This window comes from Aquarana catesbeiana, linkage group LG02 (genome assembly GCF_042186555.1).
Source record: "Aquarana catesbeiana isolate 2022-GZ linkage group LG02, ASM4218655v1, whole genome shotgun sequence".
NCBI classification, from domain to species: Eukaryota; Metazoa; Chordata; class Amphibia; order Anura; family Ranidae; genus Aquarana; species Aquarana catesbeiana.
Genome location: NC_133325.1, coordinates 700,894,310 through 700,921,774, shown reverse-complemented (window position 1 = coordinate 700,921,774; position 27,465 = coordinate 700,894,310). Strand labels below are relative to the sequence as shown.

General features: G+C 37.9%; 1 protein-coding gene across 1 annotated transcript in view; it reads right to left on the bottom strand.

Annotated features, from left to right (window-relative positions):
• Positions 1-2,174: 2,174 nt before the first annotated feature.
• The window catches only part of TRPV3 (transient receptor potential cation channel subfamily V member 3), a 55,363-nt gene continuing 30,072 nt past the window's right edge, over positions 2,175-27,465 (bottom strand). The window contains exons 5-18 of the mRNA XM_073616911.1: positions 26,662-26,813; positions 24,213-24,389; positions 23,498-23,638; positions 20,852-21,132; positions 20,351-20,527; positions 19,199-19,357; positions 17,043-17,141; positions 14,772-14,845; positions 13,100-13,265; positions 12,449-12,515; positions 10,635-10,906; positions 8,654-8,766; positions 7,541-7,620; positions 2,175-5,644 (exon numbers count right to left, since the gene is read on the bottom strand). Coding sequence (XP_073473012.1) covers positions 5,529-5,644; positions 7,541-7,620; positions 8,654-8,766; positions 10,635-10,906; positions 12,449-12,515; positions 13,100-13,265; positions 14,772-14,845; positions 17,043-17,141; positions 19,199-19,357; positions 20,351-20,527; positions 20,852-21,132; positions 23,498-23,638; positions 24,213-24,389; positions 26,662-26,813 — 2,074 coding nt within the window. The 3' untranslated portion in view covers positions 2,175-5,528. The remainder of the gene's footprint in view (positions 5,645-7,540; positions 7,621-8,653; positions 8,767-10,634; positions 10,907-12,448; positions 12,516-13,099; positions 13,266-14,771; positions 14,846-17,042; positions 17,142-19,198; positions 19,358-20,350; positions 20,528-20,851; positions 21,133-23,497; positions 23,639-24,212; positions 24,390-26,661; positions 26,814-27,465) is intronic.

Here is a 27,465-nt window from a genome sequence, read left to right as displayed (position 1 = left end):
TACTCCATGGACTTTGCTTGCTCCATCCAGCTTTGAATCTGACCTCTCATGTTCAGTTTTTTATGTTTATTTTATGGGATTCATGTTGGAATTTTTTTCAATATCTTAATTTTAATTTTAATTTCAATTTTTTCTTCACTGCTTATTTATTACACATGGGTGCACTAGCTTCAGTTATCTAAGTGATTTACCTTTGCACTCACTCACCATTAATTCATTGTGGCTCGCAAGATCCTTTATCAGCTGTGGCTGGAAAGCCTGTACAAAGCAATGACAGGCTGACAGGAGCCACTACTGTTCACGCATATCCACATATCCAGTGGTTACCTGTGGTTAGGGATAGATGTCCGACCCTGAACGCGATCTTTCTGTTTCCACTGTCACGCATCTGTCCCTAACCATAGGTAACCACTGGATATATGTGAACAGCAGCGGCTCCTGTCAGCCTGTCATTGCTTTGTACAGGCTTTACAGCCACAGCTGTTTGCACACACCTGTGACCCTAGATGCAAAAATGTGCAGATTCTTGCCACAGGAATCTGTTGTATACCCCTGTCGGCCTGTGAGGATGTAGCAGCCCAGGTCCTTCTCTTCTCGGGTCCCTCGCCGGTGCTCCTGGTCCCTCAATCCTGTTGAGTGCCCCCACAGCAAGCAGCTTTGCTATGGGAGCAACCGAGCCGAGCCACAGCTTTGTGTGTCCATTTAGACACGGTGCCGCGATTTGGCCCCGCCCCCTCTAAACTCACTTTGATTGACAGCAGCGGGAGCCAATGGTGCCGCTGCTGTGTCTGAGCCAATCAGGAGGGAAAGTCCTGGATGGCCAAGGCACTCGTCTACATCGTTGGATAGAGATGGTGCTCAGGTAAGTATTAGGGGGGCTGAGAGGGGCTGCTACACACAGAAGGTTTTTTATCTTAATGCATAGAATGTATTAGGATAAAAAAAACCTTCTGCCTTTACAACCACTTTAACATTCCTCTGAGCTAGGAGGCAGAATGTCAAACTTCACAGAACAAAAAAGGGACGTCACAGTTTTTACAAGTGATGTGCAAAGCAGCACAAGCTTTTACTTCTACTATGTAAATCAACACCAAAAAGGTACTTAGAAAATATGTTTTTATTGTTTTTGTCATTGCAATAAAATAAATTACTCATTTTATATAATGTAGCATTTTGTTTTCAAAATAAATATATTGAACAAAGAAATACAAAGTGAAAGTTTTTTTTTCTCAAGAACATCACATTTATAAGGCATCACATTTATATTTAGAAGACTGAGGTAGTTTAAAAAGTAAATATATAAATGGCACAAAGTAGAAATTAAAATTACTTTATAAATACATTTGGAAATGCTCAGTAAAAAAAACAACTTAAAAAAATGCACGCTATAAGACTTGTTAGCAAAACCATTGCACAGAGTGCGGTGACCCAATCACTTTTCTGTAGTTTGATGAAATATGAATTTTGATTGGTTACTGCAAATTGCGCAATGCTCTTTACTTAAGGTCCAGTGCTCCCAAAAAATTAAAAATAGCACAGCAAAGTTTTCTCAGTCAGTAAGATTAAAAAATATTTCTAATAAAAAAAAAACATTTTCATTCTAAAGTCATGAAAGAAAATCCAATATCAAACAAAGCAGGCGTGATTTTTTTTTTTTTTTGTCTAAACTTTTTAAATATGTTTCCCAGCCTAAATCCCAACTGCAGCCTAAACTATTTTTTTAAACTCTTAGTACTTCTAAGAGTACCGTGTTGCTGTTTGTGTCCTCTTTGAGATTTCCCCTCAGTTCCTGTTTGGTGGATTTGTTGAGATTCACCCCACTTGGCTTCAGTTGACACCCTGTATGTCACTGTGTTAAAGGGTGTCACTAGAAGTTCTAACCCTTACCCACTCTAAAGATTATAAATCTCATGAGCAGGGAGACAGACGATGGCAAATACTCAACTAAGTTTGACTCTTCACCCCACTATCCAAAAAAAAAGTTTTGGCTGCAGCTTGGCTTTAACACAAATACTTATGTTGCATCAAAACGATAACATTTAATAATGTATATTTTTTATCATAGCCCAATCATTCCAAAATCTGCTGGCTCTTTTAATTAAAATTCAGAAATATGTAATAATGTGGATGGAGACTGATTGGGGCACCTGAGATGTGAAAACATTCTCATACACTGCACTGGAAGATCAACCACAATGTAATATTTCCTCAATGCCTCCAACACTGGCTGCCAGTGGGTCAGAAGACACATACAGCGGGCACAGTATGAACAGCAGGGGGAGAGGGGACAAGAGTGGAACATTTTTTTCGGTTTGTCTTGTGTGAATGGATCAATACATCTGTTTTCTAGCACCTTAAAATTGAGTACAAAATGTAAAAACAGCAGGGATTGCTTAGTTAGCAATCTAAAAAATGCACTTCATTGCAAAATAACCATACATTATTCAAACATTATTACAAACCATATATAAGGTGCAATAAAAATATATCTCATCAAACTGCAGGCCCATACTTCTAGTGTATTCCACGTGGCAAATGCTGTAGCCTACGGTTTGGAGCTGTAAAACTATGTAATGCCAGCTGTACCCTGTAAGTACATTCACTACTGATTCTGCCACCCTAAGCCTTGGTAACATTCAATTTCTTAAAAACTTTAGAAGAAGGGTGTTGCAGGTTATTACCTTTTAAACTGTATGTCTGAGCAAAATGAAAAATGTATTTAAAAACACTGCAAGTGCATAAAAATAACTGTTGATCCTGTTGAAAATCCAATGAGTTGCTAGCTTCCTGTTTGAGCTGACAACGCTTTGTCTGCTGTAGTGAAATCCCAAAGCGTGTTGTTAGCTCTGTTCAGTTCTTCCCTGTTGGACTAAAAATCACCTCTCCCTATATTATGGAAATGAGGAGAGGGGGTGTTCTGTGGTCTTGTAAGAGAGAACTGTTTAGGATTGACAACGCTGGTAGGAATTTCAGCTCAGCAAAGGCACAGTGTTGTCAGTTCAAATAGGAAGTTAGGTGTACACTGGATTTCTGGCAGGACAATGGGTATTTTTCTGTACTTTTTAAAGAAATATTTAAAAGCAGTTCAAAGGCATAAACAATGGGGGCATGTCTATGTATTACAGAGAAGTACTGCATTTTTTTAATTTTGCCTAGACATACCATAAAACTGGCATATATATTATAATCTTTTTCCAGCAGATCCCTTACACAAAATGTGGGTATTACATCATTTTAACATTGTATACATACAGCTAAATTGTTTATTAACCATTTCTTAAAACTATATTGATTAATAATATTAACTTCTTAAAATGACTTTCAGGTATTGAATAAGAAACCTGAGTGAATATATAACTTAGCTGAATGCATCTACAGTGATTAAAACTTTACAGAATGTACCCACTTTTATAATAGACTCAGTATGAGTAGAATTTTAACACAGTACAAACCATTCTCTTCAAAAATAATACATATAAAAATAGTGCAAAAATTGAAAGTCCTAATGCTACATCTTTATTCTTCAAACAAACGAATATATTTGCTATTAATTTAAAGTGTATGTTTTCTTTTGTGTAATGAGCTGGTTTGGGCCTCCACTCAATATTTACTTCATTTTTTGACCCTAACTAGATCTCTCATCCTTTCCAGTCAAGCTGTGACAGATTTGTGCTTCCTGGTATTCCAAGTATTTTCTCTGGGAGAAGATTCACCATGCATTCCTTTGGACAATCTACTAGGGGCTGATGGCATGCATTTTTGTGCCACTGACCCTCTAGTGTTTTTTTCCAAAGGAATACAAGAAACATACTTTTCTTAAGCCAAGCTAAAAGTATCATGGTCAGAAAAAGTGGAGATGGAGTCTTGGAGAGTAGTAAACCCCTAAGGGGGGATAAGTCCATGATCCACATCACTCATATATATATTGCTACATATTCTTGTCTGCTCCATGGGATATATATATTTATAAACTGTATCTATATATTAGTATATCTAATAGGCAATTGCACTATAGAGTGAAGTCTATTCACAGTTTAGAAGGCTTTACATGTTGACTTAATTTAGAGTTGGGCATCATGCAAAATCTAAGAAAAAAAGAGCACTCAAGTGCTCTTGGACCATTGTGGGCCAACAGGACCTATAACCTCCATTTAGCCCAAATCATAAAGAAGCAGCAGCACAACCTATGTTATAATTAGGATTTGGAAAAAAGGTCAGACTTGACCCAAGGCCTATAAATTCAACAACCACTGCTCATCTAACTTCCCAGCTTGCTTCCATCCCATTCATTATAGAACAATGCACACATTTTAACCCAATTTCCTCAACATTTTTTACATTATATACAAATGGTCCATTCACTCTGGAGCAAGTGACTTTTCTTTACCCCTCTGGGCTACAAATGTAAATGGAAAGAAAAAGCTAATCCATATTTCTATGTTTTTGTTCCTGCTTCTTTTTCTTTCAATGGACCTACAAGTCCTAGTGCATTAGGAACTGCAGCACACCAACATGAACCATCACAGTTGGCTCTAGGTGGTATTGGGGGTTCTAAACCAGTGGTATTACAGTCACCAACTTTTAATGTGGTTCCTAATACTATATTTCTGTGCCCTGCAAGCTGTTAAAGGCTAGGGACCATTATTCATACAAAGACAACTAGTGGCTCTCCAAAATACCCAGCCTATGCTGGAAATTGTAGTTTCACAGTAAGCACAGTGCCATTAGTTATCCAAGTTTGCTACTTATGGTTTAAAGCCTGATTGAATCTTTAGTTTAAATCGGCTAAATTAATTGCCAAAACAAAAAGCATGCAATGTCTTACCGTTTGCCTTTTTTTCTAAAGCTGCTACAAACCTGAGTAGAAAAGCCTGTCTTCTGACAGCAGTTACAGAGTGGGACCCTTGCTCTCTGCAGGAAGAAGTGCAAAGGTCCAATACGCCCTCTACTGAGTCAAACCTATGACCCTGCAATAAGCAAAGCTCATACTGCCTGCTGACTGGACAGCTCTGGCTGTGCCTCAGTAGGGGGTGCGTCAGACCTCTGCAAAGAGACTACTGCTTACCCACAGAGAACAAAGGACCCACTCTGTAGCATGCTGACAGGGTACAGACTTTTCCACTAAGGCTGTGGCTGGTTTTTAAGTAAATCAAACTGTAAGACTTTGCATACCTTTTGTTTTGATACACCTAGGATGTATTTAGCTAATTTTAACCAAGGGATCATTTGGGCTTTAAAATATCTGTCTATGTCCCCCTTCAGGAGATACCATCATCAGTAATATAAATGTTGCTGGCACTGGTGAAAATGAGGATTGTTATATTGTCAAGGAAATATTACTATACAAAAGGTTTCCAAAGTGTTCATAGCACCTATTTGAAATGAATCATTTACTAACCGGACTACAGTAAACTGATTTCTATGCACTTGCATATTATCATTGCCTATTGCATTGTCTTAATACATAATCTGAATTTAATATACTGTAAATGACAGATGTATCTATCAACATTCCATCATCACAGATACTAAACTGTAGTCTCTATGCTTGGATCCATCAGATCTCTCAATTCAATGGTAACTGCTTGATCATTCTCATAACTCTCAGGTTCATCTTCAGTATTCAAATTGGCATAGCTGATTCCTAGAAAAGAAAATATAAAATAAGAAAATGTATGTTTGTTATCTGATACATGATTATATGTTATGTTAATATGATGATGATCATATGATGATGATGATGATGATTATGTTATGTTAATATGATGATCCGGCGGAAATAGCCGAAGATTAATAGGGGAAAATCAGCTGTACACGGCGCCTGTAAGAGGACCCCTTGCGGGCTCGCTTCGCTCGCCACGCTTCGGGCACGGCCTCGCTTCGCTCTTTTTTATTCCCCCTCTAGGTCCACTTGGATGGTAGGGAAGGAACCTGGACCTAGGGCGCAGGCGCCGTGTACAGCTGATTGTAGATTTTGTGCTTCGGCTATCTCCGGAGGCTGATAGTAGTTCGTACTGTGCAGGCACTGCGCCTGCGCAGTACAGGGGGGGAACTTATCCGCCGAGGGAACTTTCTCGGCAAGACACCGGGACCTCCTTGAGATGTTTTTCAGCACCTCCTCTTGTGCTCATGTCTAGGACTTCTTTAGAGCCACTCCCCATTTAACCCCCCAACCTGTACTGCTATCTTCTACTTAGCCTGCCTGTGGGCAATCCCTGAAAACGCATCTCTTCATGGAAGCCTATAACTGGCTCTACCTAGCCACTGAAATTGTAACTCTTGAACAACTGATCCCCACACATTATTACCTTTTGGTATCACTTGCCTTGCCTTTTAGATTATAAACTCTCATGAACAGGGCCCTCCAGACCCCCTTGTCTTGAATTTTGTTGCAACTCTGCTGTCTCTCTTTATTTTGTAATGTGCTGCACAAGCTGTCAGTGCTATATAAATCTGCTTTGATTAAAATAATAATAAAAACTATGGGGTTGATTTACTTAAACTGGTGCACACAGAATCTGGTGCAGCTGTGTGTAGTAACCAATCAGCTTCTAGTTATTTTTTTTGTTTTTTTTCGTTTTTGCAAAGCTTAATTGAACAAGCTTCAATTACAAGCTGATTAGTTACTATGCACAGCTGCACCAGTTTTAGTAAATCTCCCCCTATATATCATCTTAGAAAAACAATACTGCAGATATAAAGCAAAGGTACCCAGAGGCAGCAACCTTTTAAACCTTCTTTTCCTGGCTGACAAGCAAAGCTCTCTCACTTCCAGTGATGAAGCTTGTCTGCCTATTCTTCCTCCTGCACATTCCTTTTGGGCAGTGAGGCTGCCCAGGGCTTAGAGCAAACTCTGACACTCCTGAGAAGCTATAAAGTTTTGCCTCATCATAATGACCTGAGACTTGGAAATTACAGCAAGTCATAGGAGGCTAATGCAGGTATTCTGGGTGTCTGCACTTTATACCCACAGCAACTTTATTCTCTTTAATCAAGGGTTTATGTGAATATTACAGGGAAGGTCAGTGTGAGGGTTAACATTTTGCCTAAAGTGGTTGTAAAGTGGCCCTTCCCTCAAATCAGCTGTCAGAGTTCTCCTCACTAAGCCCTGCAGAGTGTAACTTCAACTTTCTGCCCCCTTTTTTCTGTCAGCTCAGACAAGCTTTAAAATTCAGCACTTTGAATGGATGTAGAAAATAGAAGACTTCAGATAAACATGTACAACTTATGTAGGAGGATTTGTTTTATCTATGTGTATCACCTGAGGCCAGACACTTCACTGGGTATATATATAAGGATTTATAACCACTTTAAAGGTAATTTGTTGTGAGGGGTCTCTCACCCTTTAAGTCAGCTCTGCTCCAATAACTACCAGATCTTTAGGGCCCTTTCACACTGGGGCAGTTTGCAGGCGCTATTGCTCTAATAATAGTGCCTGCAAACCAACCCGAAAGTGCCGCTGCTTTGTCTCCAGTGTGAAAGCCAGTATGGAAATCTTTTTTTCTTTATATTTCTATGTATTTGTAACAAATTCACATACCAGGAAACATTTCAAAGCCAGGTTCTTCATTTATACAGGTGACATGATTGTGCCATTCAGTCCATTTCACCTCATTTATCCTGTTTATGGAATGAAAAAAAACACATTAATCATATGAATTCCTAATCACCAATGGAATAGGAAGTGTAAAGTCATACTCATTACCTACTGTATGAAAAAGCTAAGCATTTATGCCGTCATTGAAACTCTGGTCATTACATTGTCTTCTAATACTTATATTCGTGCACAAGCATTGGAGACATAATAAACATGCCATCCTTTGTATGTTACTTTGACTTGTCAGAGGCATGTGATGAATAAATCTGTTTTTTTTGTTTGCTAAAAGTTGCACAGGGGACTTTTATGCCTTGACTGATAACTTAATGAACTATCTAACTTTTCAATTTTAAAAACGTAAAGGAAGTTTCTACAATCAAGGGGGCATGTATAACTTCTGTAAATATAAGTGCTCCGGCTTAAAGCAAAACAAAACTTTCTCATTCAACCTGCCTTTACTCAAGATGGCCTCAGCTTGTGTGATTGGGTGTTTTCTCAACCAATAAAAGAATGGAAACATGAACGATGGGTGAGTGCGCTTTGCATGTCAAAAATGAATGGTTGGATATAGTTTGGCTTTTCATCTTAATGCATTCTGGGGATTAAGGTGAAAAACCTTCTGTGTTGCAGCTGCCCACCAGACCCCCCTTTTCCTTACCTGAGCCCGATCCAGTGATGTGCACAAGCGCAGCAGCTCCCGCTGCTGTCTCTCTCCTCATTGGATAGATTGGTAGCAGTGGGAGCGATTGGCTCCTATTGCTGTCAATCAAATCCGGTGACACGGGAGGAAGGGGGTAGGTCAAAGGATGCAGCAGTGGGACTCGGGAGTGAGCATGCACGGGTGGGGGCACCTGATGAAGAGGAGGGGCAGGGGAGCCAGGGGGGACCCCAAAAGAAGAGAATCAGAGCTGCTCTGTGCAAAGTATAGGCATGTTTATTTTTTTTTTCATTTAAAAAAACAAAGCTTTATAACTATTTTAAGTTCCAATTTAAGCAAATCAAATATCTTGAAAATAATTAGTAACTATACTATTATATAGGCATATTAGCAATTACCTTAAACAGGCTCTGTTGTCATTTTTGGAGACAGTGCATGACTCTCCAAGCTGAAATTTTGCTTTTAGCCACACTGGTAAATTCTTCTCAAACTCCAGTATAGTCCGTGCTCTCTAAAAGTGCAAAATAAAAGAAAAGACTATTATATAATTTTAATCTAAATGTATTTTTTTTGGCTAATCATTAATGATCATGCTGTTTTGTGCCTTTATGGCCTTTGATCAAAATGTTAAAATGATTTTATTTTTCTTTCGCCCAACAACTACATTGGGTTTGGGCACAGTGTAGTGCATGCTGGGATAACCAACATCTAATCGATGCTGGTATTGATATTTTATACATAATTACATTGGTCCAGCTTGGTCTTTGAATGGATGAGATGGAGAGGCAGGGTGGTGACATTACTTTCTCCACCTTGCCCAGTTAGAAAACATTTTGCATTCATTCAGAAAATGCAAAGCATTCTCTGAATGGCACCTGTGCCAAGTGGCCGACCTCCTGTGTTCAGAATGCAGCTGGGAAGCTGCTCGGCACAGGACCCAGAAGCATTTGGAGATCACTGGAACAGCGGTGTGTACTTCAGTGATTTTTACTTTCCAGGGGCATTTGCCAGGTATGGTATATGCATAGTTACATCGGTTCAAGCTGGAACAATATAACTACTAATAAAATATCCATACCTGCAATTATTTTTTAAAGCCTAATTTCAGCTGATATTAACAGGTTTATCACAGCATATAGTGCATATTAGTTCATACATCCAGTTGTGTACCTTAAATAGTAAAAAAAAAAGGCCATAAGCCATAGCTATATGCCTTAGTACAAGAAAATACATACAATTAGGGTATAGATCTGTGTTGACCCCTTAGAAGAAAGTGTGTAGGCAAAGGGCACATCCTCTGCCATGCTTCAAGTTATGTGGCCCATGAAGCAAAAAAATATTGGCTAAACCCAAAAGTTTTTTTCTCATCATTGTGTTTGCTTATACTGCCTTTTTAAAACAATAATGTAACAATAAAAAGGTTTGTGTGAAATATCCAGTGTAATTAACACTTTTGGTATTTCAGTATTGCATTCATTATAGAGGTCTACACATCTATCCAAAATGGGGGACAGCTGAGAAGGGAAGAGAGGCAGAGGGCTTTGATTCCAAATGGGGGATAGAGGTATGGTGTTGGCTGATTATTAAGGGATTAAACCTAAAAAAAATGGTTAAAAAAGTTTTAATGAAAAAGGAGTGACATAGTAATTTTCTATCCTAATTTTCTAATTTTTCACTGCTTCAAGTGTTAATGGCTTAAAATGTAGCATATATAAATACAGCTATATAAATGGAGATATTCATACTTCTTTGTAATACCTGTCAATTGTTTAGCTTGGTTGTTATAATTAATGTATAGACATATACTGTAAATATATGATATACAATGGCCAATTACAGTCAATCATAAAACACATTTTTTTTAGCATAATTAACACATCTTACAGTATATCTGACTGGTGTTTGGTTACTTAAGGTGTGTACATGCCATTGTTCATTCTACGATAATTGTAAATAAACACTTTGGGGGTTATTCATGAAAGGCAAATCCACTTTGCAATACAAGCGCAAACTACAAGTGCAAAGTGCACTTGAAATTGCACTGAAAGTGCACTTGGAAGTGCAGTCGCTATAAATCTGAGGGGTAGATCTGAAATGAGGGGAAGCTCTGCTGATTTTATCATCCAATCATGTGCAAGCTAAAATGCTGTTTTTTATTTTCCTTGCATGTCCCCCTCGGATCTACAGCGACTGCACTTCCAAGTGCACTTTCAGTGCAATTTTGAATTCACCTTGCACTTGTAGTGCAAAGTGGATTTGCCTTTCGTAAATATCCCCCTTTGTTAAGTTATTTTAGAGGAATATGTTGTTTTGTGCAGTATTGTTAGAATGTGTGGATTTTACTAAGCAACACAATATAAAGCGTCTACATATACACACCTGCAATCTCCATATGTGCTCACTTTCTTTTGAAATCTTTTCAACAGTTTCTCCCATCAATGCAATCAGCATATTTAGCAAAAGGACAAATGTTAGAATGACATAGGCAATAAGAAGCAGCAGAAACAGGACTGGGTATTTAGAGTCATGTTGCATCTCCAGGTCTCCTAGTCCAATAGTAAGCTTAAACAGTTCCACTATGGCTGTGCTGAAACTCTTGTATGCGCTGCATTCATCACCATCTGTGCAGTTTTCAATCAATGAGGCAAGAGCTATTTAAAAAAAAATGCAAATAATTGTTTTAATTCATTATTTAAAATGTAAAAATAAATCTTTACTTTGCTATACTGGGTAAGTCCAATTCAAATGATACCAATGGTGGGTCTTAAACGACATATTATGCATTTGGATCTACCTTCACCCACTGGATAAACAGACATGGGTGCTCTAATTTAGAACACTACTGTAACTGGTATATAGCTAAACTCTGCGTACTTTCACACTGGAGCGGTGCCGGTGTTAGTGGTAAAGCGGCGCTAGCTTTAGCGGCGCTTTACCACTGTTATAGCAGCGCTTTTCGGCCGATAGCGGGGCGCTTTTAACCCCCGCTGGCGGCCAAGCGCCCGTGTTGCAGCACTGCCAAAGCGCTTCCGCAGTGCTGCCCATTCAGTTCAGGGCGTTTTGCTATCCTGCAAGCGCACCGCCCCAGTGTGAAAGCACTCGGGCTTTCACACTGGGGAGGCATGAGAGGCGCTTTACAGATGCTATTTTTAGCGCTAAAACACCTGAAAAGCGCCTCAGTGTGAAAGTACCCTAAAAGTTTTTATTACAAAATAGATTTTGTAATAGACTCCAGTTTCCAAAATGATGTGGAGACAATAGAATGACTAAAAGTTTTTTTTGACAACTCTCTAAATGATTGGGTTCATGTGTTTCCAGTGAAAGGTATTGTTAATTCTACAGCATGCAAATACATTTTAGACAATTTGTGCACCTCCAAACATTTGGTGTCTGTCTGAGTAGGGCCCTTTTCTGTTCCATCATGACTGTGCCCCTTTACACAAAACCAGCTTTATAAATCCCCGGTTAGATGGGTTTGGTGTGGAGTCCTGACCTCAACACTACTGAACACTTTTAGAATGTACTGGAACTGTGATCCAGCCTTCTTGTTTTTTCCAGCATTGGTTACTCCATATTATTTAAGCTGGATGGTACTTTTATGAAAAATATGAAATAACAAGGTAATAGACCCAGGTATAGAAAGGTCTGCAAGACCACAAAGTGCACTTTAATGAGCATCTTACATAATAAAGGTTCTTGTATAGAATTCAATTGACAATGGTTGATTTGTCCAACTGAATTCTGGCCTGGTCAATATTGACTGTATGTGTACATACATATAATAATGTCCCACATAAATCGGTGAACATATTACAACATATACAACAGAGGTGATCATTGCTTTGGAAAGTAATCTGTAGAATTTGTTTTATTGTTTCTTTTTATAATTTGAATAAATAAAGTAAGGCTTTGGTTTATTAAAGAACCTGGCAAATGTTTGGATATTTGTTAAAAAATGTTCCTAGCTTGATAAAGAGCAAGCTTTTGTTCAGCAGTTGCTCTTACCTTGATAAAGAGCTTGTCATGGCTTAAATCATCACTACTAAGTACAGCAGCTACTATGCTTTGTATTATCTCTTTTATGAAATAAAAAAAATGTACTTAAAACATCTTTAAAGTACATTTTGGTTTTGTTAGTATTAACATACTGATTTTTATATATTTAGATATTGATATCCGTAAGATGCACTTACCTACTCCAAACCCAAACAAGAATAAGATGTACACAAATAGGAACTTCAAAACGTCGTTCAGGATGACCTGGAGGAAAGATAAATGTAAATTCTCCAAGTTTACATAAATGTAAAAATAGCAGCTTCTATTTTTACAAACTGATGAGTGACCTTTATATAAAAGAGTACCTGTCATATAATATTTGATAATGCTAATTCCTTTTGGAAAACTGTTTCATTAGGAGCTAGCATCATCATCTACAGTACATAGGTTTACAGTCATCACCTCAGAAAAAAGGAGAAACTGTCTCTGCAATATCCTGCCCTCCACTAAAACTGGCCATACACTGTTCAAATGTTGTTCCATTCCTGATGAGCGAGCAAAAATTTATTTAGTGGGTGACCTTGTTGGCCCCCTCCTGCCAGGTGGTAAATTGTTGGCCAAACAGTGGCTGCATTCAACCAGATGCAGCCGCTGTTCTGCCATTCCTATAGCTGACGGCAGCGGCCGTCATTATACAATAGCCCAGCTGGGAGATGCATCTATTAATGCAGCATCCATGCTGTTTTTTCTAATCGAAGTGTGTATGGCCAGCCTAAGGGATTGCTTTTTCAAAACAAGAAAATATATATAAATATATATAAAACCTGTTAAAAGAAAGAGACACTTACCTTCTGGATCATTACACTGTAAATTCCCAAGGACTGAAATCCTCTTGTGTAATACAACATATTTGCCCATCCTAGCGCCATGGCTAACACAAGGAAGGCTAGGTATTCTTTGACTCCAAAAAGGTAACAGAAAACAGACAAGACAACCAGCACTGCCTGTATGAAACTGGAAATAAAATGAAAACTATTCAGTATAAAGCATGCCTAGTAGTGTAATCAGTTATTTTTTTCATTGTGACTGATGCATCACTAGACTATGTAACTATGTTTAAGTTACACACAATACGCAGAAAATGTGGCTAAGGCACTACCAGTAGGAAGCATATTGTATAAAGCCCAAATGGGATATTATTTACTGATAGTGTTTTTATGTGGGTATAATACCAGTAACTCTTTTTTCAGAGGTGTTTATTTAATTGTATTTTTTTTTCATTGTAATAAGTATAAAAAACAATAACTCTTTAAAAGCTCAATTTCAAACTTTTGAAAACACTTTTGAACATATAGAAAAAGTGGTAGTGTGGGCTAGTGACCTACTAACTGGTGGCACCAACATCCCTTAATAAGGCATACATACAAAAAGGGGTTTGTTGATGGGATTTTTGGCAGTGCCTTAGACAAATAGTACCAAAGAAGAAATTTAAAATTTAACACATTTTATTTTAACATCTTTAAAAAAAATTGGCATATTGACATTTAATCATGTCATAGATATAATTTTCAAGTAGAAGATAGCACAGAGTTTTTATCCCAGCCTGTTTCGCCCGTAAGGGCTTCCTCGAGGGATTAATTGAAAAAGTCACCAGTGAGGTCTTCCAACTGTGCCAACCCAGAGCCACAGAGGTGCCGCAAAAGACACAGGACAAACCTTGCCACCACAGAGGGCACACAGAGACCAAGAAGAAAAACTGCCAATATAAAGTTAAGCGAGGGTGCCAGAGGGGGGACAAGAAATGTCACAACCAGTCATAGATTGACTTGGCAGCGTAAAAACATGTGGTGGTCATCCTCCAGCTTCCCGAGAGTGACATGTTATCACACTGCCAAGTCCATCTTTGACTGGTTATGAAGTTTCTTGTCCCCCCTCTGGCACCCTCGCTTAACTATATATTGGCACTTTTGAACATATCTTGTCAATAGTTTAGTGCTTTCAGCAAGATGTTGTGTGTGAGTACCAGTTGGCTAAATATTATTCAAACTCAAATTATATTTATTAAATCAATTCAATTCAACCTAATAATTTACCTATGAGCAGGATCTCCTAAATATCACCTGAAGTGGAAGAAAACCCTAACTATATCTATTCTTAAAAATGTTCCCACTCTGCTTCTTCCTACCTATCCTGGCCAACTGGTCCAGTCACGTAAGGGAGCGGTCAACAACAACTCTGAATTCCGGAAGCCATGACATCACCCATAGGCTCCTATAGCCCAGCCTTTGTCCCTCCTCTCCCCTACAGCATCAGCTCCTCTACACAGGGGATGTTTGAGTTGTGCCAGCCTTATGTCTATTGCAAGCTAAAAAATACAGGTTTGCTAATGACTATTAGAATGAACTGTTTTTTTTAATCTTATTTACATAACCTAAGGTTGGTGACATATTCAGAAAGGATTTTTCATCATTGAAAGTTGTTGATATTTTTTATGCTTATTGGGTTCTACTTGGTACTTACAATAATACATGGAACCAAGCATCTGACAGGACATATCGTAAGTCTGAAGGCTTCACTAAGAAGATAACCACACCCTAGAGAGGAGACAGAAAACTGGTCACAAAAATAGAAAGTTTCTGTAAAACATTCTGCAATGTAGACATTATCCTACCTACTCAATATAAATGGTGGAATCTAGAGACATTTAGTGACACTACAGCCAAAGTCTTTTTTCAGTTTTGGACAGATTAGGAAAAGGTTAGAACCTCTGTCTCATATTTATTGCTGTCTACTGTTGCCTGGGAAGAATAAGAGGAGAAATCTAAACTTTGACAATTGTGACTGGAATAGGTGATGGGAAATCTCCATAGCTTGTAGCTTTGGATAGAGCAGGGAATGGTTAAAATCTATTAATTTTGTTTTGGTTTTGTTTTTTTCGTCTGTACCTTGTTGGAGAGATTTCCATTCATCATAGTGAGACTAACGGGAATAGGAAGAAAAAATGGGTGCCTTCATTGCAAGTTTTCCCCTTACCTCTTTTCCCATCACTTTCTGTCCTGGTAACAATGGTCACCATACAAAATAAGTGATAGAAAATGAATTGGCATCTTGACTTTGTTTTTTATCCCCCCCCACACTTGAAAAATAGACTAATGTTTAACATGTTTCCTTACATGTGCTGAGATAACCTATAATGTATTGGCTGCACCAGTTGTCAAGGCTGAAAGATAATCCATTGGGTGTATGCATGTCTACACAATATATTTTTTAAGCAAGCTATACCTGTAAATGAAGGAAAGTACACAATCACCTTTTCTGCTGCCTGTGAAATCTTCTGATGAGGTCCACAATGAAACCAACACTTCCAAAAGTGCCAATCTCAAAGTTCCCCTGCAGCTCTTACTGGCTAACTGCTGACCTCCATTCTGCTATTATATACGATAATAAACTGAGATTAGAGGGCGGAACCAATCAGAGTTGTGGGGTACACAGGAAATCAGAAGTGTCAGTTTAAGTGTGGACTTTAGTAAAAGATTTCTCAGCATCAGAGCAGTTCATCAGCAAGTTCATCAACACAGCCAGCAGGAAAGGTGAGCATGAACGGTCTTCTTTTTTGTATAGTGTCATGGTCATTTTAATATGACATTAAAAAGTATAGAATAAGGTTGCAACCAATTAGATTTCAGGATACTGTGCTCAGATTAGACATGTGCATTAGTTTTCGTCCGAATGCATTTTCGCCCAAATTTCAGGTATTTTCGTTATCGTTTTAACAAGCGATAACGAAAGTGCAGAATCCGAAAAACGAAAGATCCGACATAAACAAATGCTTTATTTTCGTTTTCGTTGCTACAACAGTTCGATATAGATAGGAGATTCGACATGATGCTGACAATAACACTCTGTGTCCATCAAACCTGTGGTCGAATGTGCCTAACCTTAACTCTATTAGTCAAAGTTTATTCTACATAGAGAGAAAAGATTCGACGTAGAGAGAGAAAAGATTCAACACGGTGGGGGAAGTAAAATAAAAATAATGATGTTGATGAATGTTATTGGCTGATTGTAACCAAAGAGGAGGGGCAGTAAAATAGCTAGAACTAACACACGTACAGCCAACTTACTTTCATTTACGATTATGGTGTCTGTTGAAAGTTCTAAGAAGATTCAAAGGAGCAGCTAAACTATACGGCATCGTACAGTTTAGCTGCTCCGTCGAATCTTCTTTGAACATTCGACAGGCACCATAAGCCTTCAATGACAGATTCGATCTTAATTAATTTGGATTTTCGGATGAATGCAAGTTTTTAACGAAAAACTAAATAAAGAAAAACTAATTTCGGGAGTAACTAAATAAATTTATTTTTCGGACGAAAACAAAATCCCGAAACGAAATATTTCAGTGTGCACATGTCTAGCTCAGATGGCAGGAAAGTAAGTCTGTTGTGTTTGCTGTATGGAGTGCCTTATTTAATAAGCCTGCAATCTACATGTACTTATTGAATACAGGCACATACAATATATCAAACACTTTCTATGCACATTAGAATTGGGAAAATCTAGTGCATATAAAGATCTATATCATATGATGGAAGCTGGAAGATGTAAGCAGATTATACACTGGTTAGCACACCCATGTTTTTGCTCAGTCTAAAACTATATAAGGGTGGGGCCACATGACATCAAACAAAGAACTATGCAAAGAATTAATGAGTGTAATGATACGCAATGAAAAGAATGAATCGTTTCTATAATTACACCCTGTAATTGGAAAACATTGCGATTACTCACCTCTTTGATCATGAGGTAGGTAGCACAAACAATAATAAACATTTGTCCAACCAGTTGCAGCCATCCTCGATCATATGAGAGACTAAGTGGATACAAAGCCTGTGATAAGAGGAGAAAGATATTAGGTGGGCTCAAGTCAAAGATCTCCAGCATCTTAAAATAGTGTGTACTGAAAAGCCATACTAAGGGAAACATGTAGGCTGCCATTGCTGACTTTCTTTGAGAAAATGCTAGCTGCCTGTCTGTATCTGGTTTCTATACTTTGGACCTGGAAGAAGCAGGAAGATCAGGCTATGAGAGTGAAGTTAGTGTTATTAATCTGCATAATTGTTCTGGGTTGGTTTGTAAAACCAATGGATGTGCCTGACAGCCAGGCAGCTAGCATTTATCACAAGGAAAGGTCAACAATGGAACTTCAAGGGTATGTTTAGAGTTTGGGTAATTTTTTTCTATAGGTTGGTAGCAGAATGAAAGACCTGACTGTGGAGGCTTATGTGTAGTTAAGGGTTATCAATGACATTTTGAAGAGATAGTTCTCTATGCTTTCGTACTCTACACAATTTTGTTCTGGTAACTGTAGTGACCACTTACAAATAAAGTATACAGTCTACATATTTGTACATTTTACAGGGTCTGGAACCTAATGCTTAACAATTCCCTTATGCAGTGTACACGCGGGCGGACTTTTCGACCGGACTGGTCCGACGGTCTATCCGACGGACTTTCGGTGGAGTTCCAACGGACTTTCCCAACGAACGGACTTGCCTACACACGATCACACCAAAGTCCGACGGATTCGTACGTGATGACGTACGACCGGAATAAAATAAGGAAGTTCATAGACAGTAGCCAATAGCTGGCCTAGCTTCGGTTTTTGTCCGTCGGACTAGCATACAGACGAGCGGACTTTTCGACCGGACTCGAGTCCATCAGAAAGATTTGAAACATGTTCCAAATCTAAAGTCTGTCAGATTTTCGACCAAAAAAGTCCGCTGCAGGTCCGATGAAGCCCATACATTGTCGAATTGTCCGCCGGACTTGGTCCATCGACCAGTCCGGTCAAAAAGTCCGCTTGTGTGTACTCAGCATTAGACAGTGGTTCTCAGCCACCAGCTTCAGGACTACTGTCTGTCAGCAAGAATATTGTTTCAGAGTTCTAAGGATCTAGCTGGGCACAAATCAAATGAATGCATTAACAGAACTATAAACTTTCGTTCATTATTTAGTTTACAACATCTTTCTGTACTATCTTAAATGCTACAACAAATTTGAAGCTTAAAGTAGAACTGTGACCAGACTATGGGCATTCAATTATTTACATATTTTTAAAAAGCAGTAAATAAGCTTTAGCGTCCTTTCCTAAGAGCTTTTTGATCAGGTCCGCCTTTCAGTTTTTAAAGCAGACTATAGGCAGGCGGATGTACACAGACATACATCTGTTTACATCCACCTACCTCTAAACCTGCCCATGTTCAGAAAAGGAAAAACTTCATCCATTTTCATTTTTTCCAGACCTAAATGTGACAGACTGGACGTAGCCCATAGATCCAACATGGGGCCGCTGTTAAAATACGGACACCAAAGTGACATCTATCCTATTCTGCTCTGATTCAGCAGGGGTTCAGTTCATGGATATCTGGCTGAACAGAAGCAGACAAAGTCAGAGTGAAAGGACACTTCACTGACATCTGTGGCTGCAGGCATTGTGGAGTAATTCACCATCAAATTTACAGAGAAGTGCTTTCACTTTAGTTTTTATTCCTTTAGCTCCTGTCTTTCAGGCGTGCTTAGAGAGCATGCCAGCCTTCTAATGTAAACACAACAGATTCATAAAAAAGAGAGGAGAGTAGAATGCAAATGCTAGGCTTGAACAACTTCTCTGCATTTCTTGTGGACTTTGAGGAAGAATTTCTCCAAGTATTTGCTGCTATAGGAGTCAGTGAGGGCTTGTTATATAGTTTATTTACAGATTTTTTAGGAATATAAACATATTTGAATGAAAGGTTTTAGACTCCCTGCCAATAGGGGGTACAAAGGGGACCTGAGCTGCTGTGAGAACAACTTGAACGAGTTCAGTTAATGTTTTAATAATAATTATTATAATAACAAAACTAATGAACTTAGCAAGGTTACCTAGTAAATATGAGATGGTTTACCTGTTCTCCACGTGGGCGGTAATAGGAGATTAATGTCAGGACAACATTATATGTTAAAGACAGAAGAAAGGACATGAAGAACATGTATCTTGCAAACTTCTTCCATTTTAGTTGAAGCAGCGTATGGAGGGGCTCCAAAGATAACAATTCATGACGGTTCTATTAAAAAGTACAATTCTGTTATTAAAAACATATCACACAAATTTTTATGCAACAAAATACAAAGCATAAAACTAATCTTTTATTAGATAAGTTGTGCTGCTATCCATAACCTAAAGCTAAATCTGTATGGAATGTGGACAGGCTGCATAGTGTAGTGTGTAACGTGTTGGATAATAAACACTGTGCCCAGCCAAATCTAATACTTCAGTGTGGTTTGATTTCTGGTAAGCTGAATCACATGCTTGTTTATTCTACTTCTTAGGACTCCATAGTTGAGGAATCCCCAACCCCTCCAAAATTCCTAATTCAATCCACCTATCATTACAAAGACCAGATGATTGTGCTGGCATCCCCCAACTGATTTTCCATAATGGGCTTCACAGGGTACATACATATTATCATATAGAAATATTACATTGTCACTCTCTAAGAGACAAAAGAAGATGGTAGGATATTCATAACAGTGGTGTCCAGCAAAAATGTTAATCTTTTCGGGCAATATTGGCCATGGCTTTAAATGGATTGTTTTCAGTGGCCCATGTTTTACAGGTGTGCACAGAAAGAAGCTTCCCTTGTATGGTGAATTCTGAGAATGTAATAACAATATTAAAGTAGATCTAAAACCGAAATTAATGACATTTGGTTTGCTAAAGCAAAAGTGTATCATAATCAATTGCTGGAGTGAGCAAATTCCCATTCATTTTAATGGGAAACAAAAAGTACTAGGGTTTACATGTGTTGCAGTAACGTGTAAACATGCAATCTACCACACGTTGCAGCAACACAAAGATCTGTTGGATGCTGAATACTTTGTGTCATACAAAACTATAAACTTTCTAGTACAACTTGCACAAATTATAATACTTAAAATATGGCATGTGGGAATTTGGAATCCGAATAATAATGTTCAAGTTGTTTTCATTCCTGTGTTTAAATCTAGTGGCATTGCTGTATATAACAATACCTAATGACAAGTCCTGTGATACTTACATTGATGTTGGTGTTATAAACCACAATTTCCAATAAGGAATTATGAGTGGTTGTGTCCACATCTTTTAGGTCATACAGACAAGATGAAACCGGTCCATAGGCCCAGTCTGTGAACTTTCGGGACAGAACCCTGTTTTCCTTTTCTTTTATCTCTCGACTCAGTATGTAATGTAGTATCTACAAAACAGAAAAATGATATGTTAAAAAATGATAAATGTAAAACATTTTCACCTTCATGATCTTTAATAATCCAGCATGTAAGGATTGGTCTTGAATTGGCTGCCCCATGAGGTTAACCAATTTGTCAAGGGATAAATCTGTCATATTTGTCCATAAATCAATATATCTTGACAACACAGGCAAAAAAGAAAGCAGTCATATATCTTTTTTTTTTTTTTTTTTTCGCTCAGTATAGCGGGAATATTGAAATTTTGGTATAAAAGCATCTTGCCCAGTAGAATAATTAGTTATATACAACAGTATAGTTGTTTAAAATCTTACATCAGTTTTCCCAGTCTTAGCTGCAAGTTGCATTGGAGTTAGTCCTTCGTTATTTTCAATACTTTCCAAAGACTTGTTTTTGCAGGTTCGTAGGATTGTATCATACATTCGTATGATGAAGGCATTCTGTGCTTCTGAATTCTCTGCCACTGTCACTAGTGCATGAAGAACAGTGTTCCCCAGAGAGTCCTGGATGGTAACATTGGTCTGGCTGTTCTCCATCAACAGCTGTACCACATCTGGTTGGTTGGTGCATGCAGCAAGCGCTAATGGCGTTTGACCTAAATAACAAATAACATTTGTAAGCTTATCAGAAAAATGTCTCAGTTTTTTTTTGTTTTATATATACTTTGAAGGTTACTCTACTATTCTGGTGTTTGCAGAAATCTCTAGACTTCTACAACTCTGGACCCCCATCCCACTCTCTCTTCTTGGCAGAATTAACGTCCTCAAAATGTCGGTACTACCTAAATTATTGTACTTATTTGAAACACTACCAATCCCAGTCCCAATGTCGCAGCTGAAAAACCTCCAGAGAAAGTGCCTTAATTTTATTTGGAATAATGCATCTCATAGAATTGCTCAATCAGTAGTTTTTCCCCTAGAACTAAAGGTGGGCTGGCTGCTCCTGATCTCATTAAATACTATTACACCTCCCATCTCAGGGTACTGGCCACCTGGACCTCAAGGAAAGCCCCAAGTAGGTGGGCTGAAATTGAAATGGGGATCACTGCTCCAGTCCATCCCTGTTACATGCTATGGCCATCCTCAAGCAAATTCATGCCCCAATTGAGGTCTCTTTGTTTGTCCCCGATGCTTTTTACCCTATCCATTTGGAAGAGATGTACAGATAAGTTCTCCCTTTCCTCATCATGCTCTCCTCTCCAGAATGTCCTTTTCAACCCAGATATTCCAGACGGACTGTCTTATATGCGAACACTCCCATGGACTCAAGCGGGTATATTTCAGCTGCGACATCTGGTACACCCGGTTACACGTAAATTCCTATAATTTTCAGACCTCCAAAAAAACATGATCTCCCTGCCTCTATGGAATACTCCTATTTACAAATTAAACATTTTTTCCAAACTAACTCGCCTTCACTATCCTTAGAAAAACCTACAGACTTTGAAATATTATGTGCAAATGGCCCATATGAAACTAAACTAATTTCGTCTATATATAAAATGCTCCACGCAGTACCCCCCTAACTGATTCCACACATAATTACATGGCAAAATGGTCTAGAATGTTAAACCGACCAATCTCATTGTTGGATTGGGGGAAAATTTGGGAATCATGTTCAAAAGTCTCAAGATGTGTAGCACAAAAAGAAACCGCCATTAAGATACTTTTTTTGGTACAGAACCCCTGAATTACTACATGCCCAGAATCCTACTCTCTCTAACTTGTTCTGGAGATGTGGTCAATCCGTTGGTATCCATCTTCACATCTTCTGGGATTGTCATATCTTTAGCACATATTGGACCGAGGTTCAAAAATTATTGCAAGCACTTTTCTCTACAACTATTCCATTGAACCCCATACATTTCCTTCTAGGTCTTCCTTTCCCGGGTATCCCTAAATCATTACAGAAGCTCGGGTCTTTCATACTTCTGGCAGCGAAAAGAGCCATCCCTAGACTTTGGCTCTCTACCTCCCCCCCCACTTTACACCATGTACTTTCCATAGTTACAGATATGTGCAGGATGGAGCATTTGACCGCTAAGATTGAAGGTACCCTTCCCCTATTTGGGAAAATTTGGAAAGCTTGGGACGACTCAATATTTTCTCTTGAACCTTATAGTTCCATGCCTTTTTGAAACCCATTAGCAATATCCTTTGACCATCCTTTATGTTTGATTTTGTAGCTGACACATTATGTTTTTATTTTTGACCTAGATTTGGATACTGTATAGATATTTTCTTGTTTGATTGACCCAGTGATGGTAACCGCTGACACACGCCTATACGGGTATCCCCACCAAATTCTATTAATTTGTTTTGTATATTGCTTTTGAATTCTTAAAATGTCATGATCTTTGTATCTTACGATATGATGTTTTACAATTGTTAAAATAAATAATTAAAAAAAAAAAATGCCCATTTAAGAATATGCCTTATTGTAATTTCCGTGATATTATCGGTTATGCACAACTTTAGTTTAATATACCCATTTGTGATTATAATACCCATGGCAAATGTTATGACAACTAGCCTTAATGAAGCAGGAATTGTACGTGTTGTATTTCAGCTACACCAAATTTTCAATAAACATTCTGAACAAGAAAAAATTCCCATTCTCTAGAAGGTCGGAATGAACCACTTTGGCCATTTAGATGCAGTGAGAAGTAGTCATTCCAGAGTCTAAGTAAGTTGGCGTTTACAATTTCAGTGGCTTAGCATATCAAATGACAGATATTTTCTATTATGTTGGGAAAGAAATGTGATGCAAGTTACAGAATTGCATAATAGCTTTTAATATTTTTCAATCTTTAGGTGAACAGGATCAGCAAAGAAACTTGCATGCCCATCATGTCACACACAAAAAAAGATGAGAAGTACAAGTTTCAACCATGTTATAGTGAAGCTTGTATATGACTATAGTGAATGAAATCCTACAAATCTCTAATTGTTATTACTTACCAAAATAAAATCCTTCATGTTTATGCTTTGGGTTAAAGAAACGTCCTTGTGCATATACATTTAGATTAGCCCCTTTTCTTATCAAGCACTTGACAAGGTCACTCTGACGTCTCTCAATGGCTATGTTCAGTGCTGTTTGACCTAGAAATAGATTCAACATACTCAAAATATAATATCTAATTTTTAGAAGTAAGAGAAATAAACAGAGGTTTCTAGAGGTAAACTAGAGGTTCTAAGTCTAATCCAGGTCAGGTTCAGGTATTCCAGATCAGCAAGATGTGGGTCCTGTTTATGATTTTTGTGAATATTTAACATTTTATGGTTTGTTCATAATCTGCATTCTAATAATTTTGCAAAATGTAAAGACATATTGGGATCAGCCCAAAATGACTCCAGATGTGGGAAAAAAATTGGTTGTTTTCAATTAAAATTCTTGATGTGTTACAAACTACTGGTAGACATTCATAAAAATGCACGGGGTTTTCAGGTTTGGACAGTTTATAATACCTAGCATTGTATTTAGTAGAAAGCTAAGTCCATTTTAATCAGCCATTTATGCTACCAGAGTCATAAAAAAAATGCTTGACTGTGGTATCCATTAACATGAATACTAAGGAAGTAATTTGTGCTTAATAACAGTTTGTATGCGTCTTTTCTGCTCTTCTATGTGTATGTCTGGGTTGTATTGTGCAGTGCAGATGCTACCCATCCTTACCTTTATAATTCTCTTCTGTATATGCAGCATTAATAAATCTTTCTAAAAATCCATTCTCCTCAGCGAATGACAGCAGGATACTAACAATCTCAGTAGTATTGTCATTAATGTTCAGCAATGCCTTCATCAAACAGGTTTTTCCAGTGTCTTTTGATGTTAATTTGTACATGTAGAAGTCTAAAACACAGCACATAATTTATTAGCGTGTATAATAAACATGAGCACAACTTACTGGTGTATGTAAACCATGCTCGACCATTTGTGTTAATGTATCTATAATGCAGCACTTTTCTTTTATAGCAATTCAGTAATAATAAAGTATATCAATACCCAATTACTAAAATCTCATATATTTTTTTTACAAGTTTATGTAATTTAAAAGATCAGTTTTAATATTTTAAATCTTCAACTTTCACTAGAATAATTACTGATGATCCTGGTGTCAAGGTTCAATATGAACCTTGACACCAGGATCATCAGTAATTATTCTTCCTGCTATGAAGTGACAATGCTCTGTGCCTGTCTCCCAATTGCTCCATTGGGTTGTTACCCAGCTTCCGGTACTGTGCTGGTACTCAATAGTCTGCCATTTTCATTATCAGGAAGCCTGTCCTGAGCAATGACATGCAGCCACCACTAGAGTGAGTGCATGTAGACAGGACTGAAAGGATGAGAAAAGGTAAAAAATGTTAGATTTTTTAAAGAAAAGAAATAGCAATTGTTTATGATATACAGAGCTTTAGCAAAGTAAATGTCATACATTTTCTGTAAGGTGTAATCTTTCTAATACAGATTTACCACCTCAGCTACGGAAGGATTTACCCCCTTAATGACCAGGCTATTTTTTGCGATACGGCACTGCATCACTTTAACTGACAATTGCACAGTCATGTGACGTTGTACCCAAACAAAATTGACGTCCTTTTTTTTTCCACAAATAGAGCTTTCTTTTAGTGTTATTTGATCACCTATGCGGTTTTTATTTTTGGTGCTATAAACAAAAAAAGAGCTGCAATTTTGGAAAAAAAAAAAAACACAATATTTTTTTCTTTCTCCTATAATACATATCCAAAAAATTTAAAAATCTAATTTCTGCATCAGTTTAGGCCAATATGTATTCTGCTACATATTTTTGGTAAAAAAAATTCCAAAAAGCGTATATTGATTGGTTTGCACAAAAGTTATAGTGTCTACAAAATACGGGGTAGATTTAGGGACTTTTATTTTTTTATTGTTTTTACTGGTAATGGTGGCGATCTGCGTTTTTTAGCGGGACTGTGACATTGCGGCAGACAAATCTGACCCTAAGTAAAACTTTTTGGGGACCAGTGACACCAATACAGTGATCAGTGCTAAAAAAAATGCACTGATCAATGTATAAATGACACTGACAGGGAAGAGGTTAACACTAGGGGGCGATCAAAGGGTTAACTGTGTTCCCTGGGTGTGTTCTAACTGTGTGGGGGATGGGATCACTGGGAAAACACAGAGATCACTGTTCCTCATCACTAGGAACAGCAGATCTCCATGTCATCTCCTGTCCGAACAGGGATCCGCTTTGTTAACATATGCAGATCCCCGTTCTGCCTCTCTGTACCACAACCGTGGGTGGCCGGCGGACATCGAGTCTGCCGACCCACGTGCATGCTCCCCCGGCGTGCCCATAGTATCTCATGAACGGAACGACGTACAGTTACGTCCTTTTGCGCAGTCGTGCTGCCAAGTATATGTGCGGTGGGCGATCTAGATGTGGTTAAATAAAATAAATAACCTGATTGAGTACTATATGATTAGATAATACCCAAGTATCACAGAGAAACTGGTCAGATATGTGTTTTTGGAAATCATTATTGAAAATTTGTAGATTCTATGTAATTCTCAGGTTATGTCACAGTTGTGCAGCTGATGCTAAAGCTAGCTATATACCAGTAGAATTTCTTTAGAAAATGTTGGTTTCAGGAAGTTTTGATTTTCTAATTGTTAGTGGTGTCAAATCAACATTCATTTTTTATCTTTCTTTCTTCAAAGAAAATTTGAAGGAGCAGGATGGAAAATTTTTCTCATATGAACAGAATTCTAACTTTGAAAGCGTTTTTCTTTAATTGGAAAAAAATATACATATTGTAATCCAAGTCCAAATAGCAGGTCTAGATAAATTTGAACAAAATTAGTTGACTCACTGATAAGAAAGAATGTTCTGATGAACAATTTTTCAACAAACGTTCAAATAAAAATGTAACCATGTATGGCCAGCTTGAGACCCTGAAAATTCACGATTCTACAAATTCTAGAAACAGTCACAAAAGAGAAATGAAGCCTGAATAATCATCCTTATTGCTAAAGGGTTGGATTGGATATTTGCCCATTTGCACAGCAGCTTTTGTATATGGAGTTATAATTCCTTACACAGTTTATTAAGAAAAAAGTAAACATAAAGCATTATATTTACCTTGAGCTTGCTTCTGTGTATATGTTTCAGCACACTCTTTGGCCTCTTGCAGCAATCTGCTCAATGATTCTATGTCGCCTTCAGAGACTGCTTTGAACAGGAGATTTTTAGGTGGCCTTTTTGGTGTTTTCTTTGGACTTGAAGAGTCAACACTTAAAAAAAAAAAAACAGGACATTTGTGAGATACTAGTCACAAAAAATCTGTGATGTTGTTGAACACAATTTTATGTTATAATGCTTAGTGTGTGAAGCTCTAATATACCTCTACATTTTACATTATATTAATGCACAGCAATGTTTCACAAGTTGTGACATATAAAATAAGTAAACATGAATTTTCGTTTCACATGATCAGATAATTGAAGTAAATATTCACACAATTTATTCTGTGAACATTCTCAACTACAGTCCATATTCCCATCGCACACATTCCTGGAATATGCTCTTTAGGTTATTGGGTGCTGTAGGGACTGCCAGCTGGATACTGGAACTTATGCGATATGTAGATATTCTCCAGCACAACAAGGGTCATTAATTTTGTCCAAAAGTTTTTTTATTCAAGAAAGATCACATCACAAAACAGTGTAGTGCAATGTTTTGTAGCCACATAGAACCCCTTCATCAAGCATGTGATCACATGCCTGATGAAGAGGTCCTGCGTGGCTCTGAAACGTTGCACTACACTTTTTTGTGATCTGATCTTTCTTGAATAAAAAAAAAGGTTGGATGAAATTGATGGTCCTTGGTGTGCTGGCGAATATCTACATTCTCAACTACATTCTCAATGTGTGCTGTTGTGGGCTT